This window comes from Panthera uncia (genome assembly GCF_023721935.1).
Source record: "Panthera uncia isolate 11264 chromosome A3 unlocalized genomic scaffold, Puncia_PCG_1.0 HiC_scaffold_11, whole genome shotgun sequence".
NCBI lineage: Eukaryota > Metazoa > Chordata > Mammalia > Carnivora > Felidae > Panthera > Panthera uncia.
In genome coordinates, this window is record NW_026057578.1 from 956,474 (window position 1) to 962,290 (window position 5,817).

At 66.9% G+C, this 5,817-nt stretch overlaps 1 protein-coding gene across 1 annotated transcript; it reads right to left on the minus strand.

The window, feature by feature from the left end:
* Positions 1-1,356: 1,356 nt before the first annotated feature.
* Positions 1,357-5,517, minus strand: BIRC7 (baculoviral IAP repeat containing 7). The gene is made up of 7 exons (XM_049650342.1): positions 5,151-5,517; positions 4,296-4,395; positions 3,960-4,041; positions 3,807-3,852; positions 2,620-2,691; positions 2,247-2,445; positions 1,357-1,548 (listed from the first exon to the last, which is right to left on the minus strand). The coding sequence occupies exons 1-6, from the start codon at positions 5,515-5,517 to the stop codon at positions 2,252-2,254; spliced, it is 861 nt and encodes a 286-aa protein (XP_049506299.1). The 3' UTR covers positions 1,357-1,548; positions 2,247-2,251.
* Positions 5,518-5,817: the final 300 nt, after the last annotated feature.

Here is a 5,817-nt window from a genome sequence, read left to right on the forward strand (position 1 = left end):
CACCCCCTGGGGACCCAGCCCTCTGGGCAGCCACAGCCTTCCTACCCGATAGGTGAAGGCTCATCTCAGCCGAGGGCCACCAGGGGTAGTGAGCGTCCCATTCCCATGACAGGGGAGCCCTGTTCAGGCCCCTGAGCCCGGGCGGAGGGTGGCCGACCACCCGGAGCACACGCAGCTCAGGCTGGACCGGGCTCTGGGGATCTTCCTCTGGCCACCAGACCCGGGGCACACCCTCACCCGACCCCCAGCCGCATGGCCCAAACTCTGCTGGCGTGTGTGTGGCCAGAGCCCCTGCCCAAGGCCTGGGAGCCCTCGGGGGCTGAGAGGCGGCCCCTCTGACATCTGGAGCCTTCCATGCAAGAGCCTTCCTGCCCTGGTGCCAAGGGCGGCTCCTCAGGGGCCTCCTGACTTCTGCCCACCCCCACCCTGCCCCCACAGGCCTGCGTGAGTGAGGAAGCACCAGTCCCTCCTGCGCGTGACCTCCAGCCTCAGTGCCCACCGAAGACTGGAGTAGACACCAGCCTCCCTGCCCCCGGGGCCAGGTGATCGGACAGCAGCCAGGACAGCGGGGCCAGTGCCCAGCTGAGGATGGCCGCGGCCTCAAGAGAGCTTATCGTCTTCTTTTTCTAAAAAAATCGAGGAAAAGACACAAAAGACTGCAGCATCGCTGGGACCTCCATCCCCCGCAGCCAGCCTGGGACGGCCCTCCCTCGTGCGCCTGGGACGGCAGCGCTGGACCCCCGGAGGCTGCCCACACCGCTGCTGGGGGGGCCATCACAAGGACTTTGAGACAGGAAGGTGTGACCCCACCTCAAGGTCCATGTAAACCCACAGTGACACCCCCACCGCCCTGAGCGGGGGTTCCTGATTAAACACCACACACAATGCTGTGAGCGGTCGCCCAGGCAAAACCCCGCCCCAGGTGCCCTGCCGACGGACCCTGGGGGTGGGCGGCCTGGCTTGACCAGGACCACAGGCCCCTTCCGCCACAGAGCGAGGCGCTTCCTTGTCATTAGCCAGTGACCCTATTCACAGAAGGGATTAAATCCTGGTCCTACAGCATCCCTAAGGTGTCACCAAGTAGGGAGCAGAAAAGAGCGCCACCTGTAGACCCCCTTTCCTGAGAGGCAGGGGTCTGGAGCAGAATTTTAAGCTCAGGCTCAGAAGTGGCCTCAGGCTAGGTGCCCTTGGAAGTCCCGTTACAACGCTGAGACACAAGATCAAGGAAGAGAAGAGAGAAGGGGGTTGGAGGCGAGGCAGCATTTGGGGAGAGGGTGGCCGCGCTGCCCTGCTGGTGAGGAGGGGGCCGGCTGGAACAGAGGCTGCGGAGTGCCGTCCAGGGAAAACCCGCCACTTTACTGTAAATCTGCAAAAGCGCCTAAGCATCGGTCAAACCACCTTCACGCCCCCTCCCCTTGCCAAGCCGTCTGCAGCTCCCTTCCTCCCTGGGCTGCCAGTGGGGACTCTGGCTGGCCAGTTCTGGACGCCGGCTCAGTCATCCTCAGCAGCCCCCCACGGGACACGAGAGGCAGCCAGCATCTGAAGCACCTGGGAGAGAAGGAGAGATGGATGGGCTACTCTCAGGTGGCTGGTCCAGTGGCCAGGGACCTCAGCTGCAGGGAGTTCCCTCCCCTGCCTCTCGACCCCCCAGTAGATGCTTGGAGACATGGTGGGGCACATGGTGGGGACAGCCAGGAGGAGGCCCCCCATGATAAAGGCTGAGGCTTCCCTCCCTCCCCCATCTCGCACTCCCTCCTGGCCTCGGCTCCCAGGTTAAGGTCTCTGCCCAGTCCCTTTCTCGCGACAACACACCTCCACAGCCATCCTCCCCTTGGCCTGGCTCAGCCCACACACGCAGCTGGACAGGACGCATTATCCCCTGATCACTAGCAAAACCAAGGCAGAGATGGCCCAGCCAGCCAGTATGGTCTAACGTGCCCAAGTAGAGCGGCAGGGGCTGCCCAGGGTGCGTGTTGAGAAGGACCTAGAGCCAGCATCTGAGCGCCAAGGGAAGGCAACAGGTTGGCGAGCAACACCCGGCCAGGCCAGGGAGGCAGGAGAAGTCAGGAGGCTGCCTCCCACCCCCTGCAGTGCTGGCCACCCCGGAGGTAAGAGGCCGCCCAGGGGGCAGATGGCAGCAGACAGGGTGTGCTGGGGTCACTGCCCTGGCACGTGCTGACACCCCTGAGGCCCACGCGGGGAGGCGCCTGCTGGGGTCAGGCGAGACCCGCTCTGGGGCCACTCACCTGGCCTAGGGTAGGAAGGTACGCACGCAGCTGTGGATGGGGGCCCTGCAGAGGGGGCAGAGCCGCAGCACGGGAGCGCAGTCCGCGCAGACCAGGTGGCCGCAGGGCACGAGGACGGTGCACACGGGGTGGTCCAGGCAGACCTTGCAGGTCCGTTCCTCCTGCAGACGCCGCAGCTGCTCCTGGGCGTCCTGGGCTCCTGGGGGGACCAGCCGCACCCTGCGGGCCTGGGCTCCGCCCGGCTCCTCCACATCCACCCCCCCCCCCACCGAGACCTCCACCTTCTGTATGGGGGCCAGGCCAGGAGCACCCTCCCCCGGCAGGGTGCAGGGGAGCCGGTCCTGCCCCCAGCTGGTCCCCAGGGGACCCTCACCTGGCTCTGTGGCACCTTCTGACTGGGCCTCCCTTCTGGGCGTGGGCAGCTCAAGACCCACGTGGACAGGAGCTGTGGGTGGTGTGGGACAGACTAGAAGCCCCCAGGGGAAGCGAGACCCCACCCAGGGGGCCCCACAGGCGAGGTCTGGCTCTGGCGGAGCCCATGCTGCCCGAACCCCCCAGAGCCCGCGCCACCAGGACGGGCCCTCCGGCTCCTGGGCAGTGGGAACTGTATGCCAGGGGAGAGCATGGGGCAGGGGCGGGCACGCACCTCTGGCCTCCGCAGCCCGGCCCCCGTCATCTTCCTGGAGCAGGTCGGCCACCAGCTGGGACGCGGATACGCTGGCCGGCACCGCCCAGAGGTACTTACGCTGCACCAGCCGCCGTACCTGGTTCTGCCCGAAGCCCATGCAGAGGGCAGCCTGCACTGCCGGGCACCGGCTCCATGCAGGCCACTCCTGCCTGCCCCTGGCATCTGCAAGGCAGGGGGAGGGGCACTGGACCCAGGGAGCGGGGGGGAGCAGCCCGCTTGCCACTGTGGCCAGTCCCCGGTGGCCGCCTTAACACAGGGGCCTCTGTGGCCGTCAAGGGAGGGCTGTTCCCAGCACGTTTGTCCAGAGGCGCCACCACACAGAAAACACAGGAAACGTCATCGCCAAAGCCACTGCAGACAGAGCCCCAGCGGGTGTCAGGTGCTGCTTCCAGAGCGTCACAGAGACCAGGCTCAGTTCCAAATTCAGAGCTCAGGGCAACGAGGCCCAGAGAGCAGAAGTCCCTTGCTACAGGGCTAGAGAGGAGGGCCAGGATCTGAGCCCCGGAGCCTCTCGGACCCCTGTCCTGCCAGGTCCTGCGCGTGGGTATGGACAGGACAGCCCCGCTCCTCCGTGCTCGTGACCGCTGCTAAGGTGGGGCCGTCCGGTGCACAGCCTCTCCTCCTCCCACCCCTGCCGCCAGCGCTGGGATCGGCCTCGCCCACGGCGGCCTGCTGTGGCCTCCCTTGGGCACCAGACACACAGAACGCCTGCACACAGCCCCCTACCCCCAACGCGGGCCCAGCACTGCTCCCTCACACCTGGCTGAGCACACCTGGCCTGCTCTCCAGCACGGGGACACCCAATGGCCCGAGCCACGGTGCGGGCTGCAGGTGCCCGGGGAGCAGAGCACGGGTCACACTTCGCGGCTCACCTGAAGGGGTGGTGGCGGCTGAGTCTGCGGGTTCTTCCGATTGGTCCTGAAAGGAGCCAGAGGACATCTGTGCCCTGAGTAGATGCAGGGGCAGGGGTGGGGAGGGACCCTCACCGTCCATCCCGCCACGGCCCTGAGGGGAGCAGGACTCACCCAGGAGCCCAGCGGGTGGTAACAAGACTCCTGGACGCCGCAGACAAAGTCCCTTCCTTTTGTCTGGAGCAGGAACCCACACCTGGAGGAAGCAGCTTGAGAGGCCTCAGGGCGGCAGGCCCGGCCGTCAGAGAACCAACCTCTCTGGCCCCGCCTGCCACCGCGCACCCCACACAGGCCCGCACAGGGCAGTCGGGGCTCACTGAGTGTCAGGCACTTGCTGGGAAGGCCGCCCCCAGGAGGCCCCCCATTCCCGGATTTCACCCCCCCCACCCAGGACTGGGGAGGCAAAGCCGGCCCGTGCCCTGCCCCAGGAGCGGCCTGCAGGGTCCTTACCTGGGGAACCACTTGGCATGCTCTGTCCAGGGGTCATCCCCTTGCTCCCAGCTCTGCAGACCCCCGCGGCAGAAGAAGCACCTCACTTGGTCTTGCCGCCCTGGGTGGAGCACGGATGCTGGCCCTGCCCACACCCGGCCCCTCGGTGCCGCCAGGAGCCCCCTCACCCACCCGCTAGGCCAGGTGTGTCCTCCGGGGCTGGGGTCGCGGGGGCTCCCAGGTGGTCTTTCCTCACGTGGCAGGGGCTCTCTGGGGTCACCCCTGAGCCCCCGCGGGCCCCCCCTGCTCTCTGCCACCCCACTTGCCTTGCATTCCCCCTGGATTTCACATGCACCCCACTTTCTCAGGGGCGAAATGGGGGACGGGGCAGGCGTTTGTTCACAGCAAGGCAGGTGGACAGTTAGACCTGGAGCCCTGAGTATTCTGTGACCTTGCAGCTTCAGGTGACGGCAGTTCCTCTGTCACCTCTGCCCCAGGTGCCACCTCCCCAGGACAGATTCCCAGTGATGGGGAAAAGGGGCGACTGGCAGGCTCAGGCATCCATGTGGGGATGTCGCCTCCGCCTCACCCCCCACAATCAGCAGAGACTGCAGACCAGGGGCTGCTACGGGCACAGCAGACCTGACAGCCCGTCCCCGGGTCTCAGGGGCCCCACGGAAGACCCACACACCTCCTGTCCCCCTCCCCCCCCAACCCCTGCACTCGTCAGAGTCTGAGCGGCCAGGAGAGACTCGGAGGCTGGGGACAGGTGCACCCCCTCGGCTTTATCAGGCACAGACCCCCCTGTTGTGGGGGAGGAGCTCCCCGGAGACCCTAGAAGTCTCCTAGAAGTCCAGAAGGGCCCCCAGGGCTCACCAGTGTGGAAGAAGCCTGCGGCAGCCAGCGGCTCTGGCCGCACCACAGCACTCAGCGGCCAGTCGTAGAAGGAGGCCAGCCTCAGCTCCTCAGAGCCCATCCCGGGGAAGGCCGGCCCTGTGGCTGGGGCTGCCCTGGCCCCCCCCTCCTCCTCCTCCTCCTCTGCAAGGGGGCGCAGCTGGCCCAGGATCTGCCCATCTGTGCGGTCCCGGCCTCCCCAGGACAGGGCACAGCTGGTGTCCTGGTCCACAATGGAGCCGCACAGAGAGAGGGGTCCACAGTGGGCCCGTGTGGGACTGCGGCCGGCCACCCAGCAGCTTCGCTCAGGGCCACAGCACCGGCACTTGGCTCTGTCCTCGGGCCCCATAGAGCAAACACCAGCCCTGACCAGTTCTGCAGCAGGCACGCGGGCCGAGGAAGCCGGTCCTGGAATGTGCCCAGCTAACCTGCCTCCAGGCTCCTGACCCCAGGGCCCTGCCTAGGGACAGCAAGTGGCTTTTGCCTCAAACAGCCGGGCAATGAGGGCAGGCACAGTCCTGACCCCAGGATGCCCCAGGTGGGGGAGTGGCCAGGGGGCCCACTGCTTTCTGGAAGGGGCCAGCGTGGCATCCAGCATCACGCGCTCTCTGCAGCAGGGGTGTGTCATGGGGCTCAGCAGTAGAGGCCT

Coding starts and splice junctions, on each gene's coding strand:
- BIRC7 (XM_049650342.1), bottom strand. CDS start 5,517: ATGGGGCCCGAGGACAGAGCCAAGTGCCGGTGCTGTGGCCCTGAGCGA. Junction 3,853..3,959: donor ACCACCCGCTGGGCTCCTGG/GTGAGTCCTGCT, acceptor GGCTCCTTTCAG/GACCAATCGGAAGAACCCGC. Junction 2,692..3,806: donor AGCCGCCACCACCCCTTCAG/GTGAGCCGCGAA, acceptor CACCACCCACAG/CTCCTGTCCACGTGGGTCTT.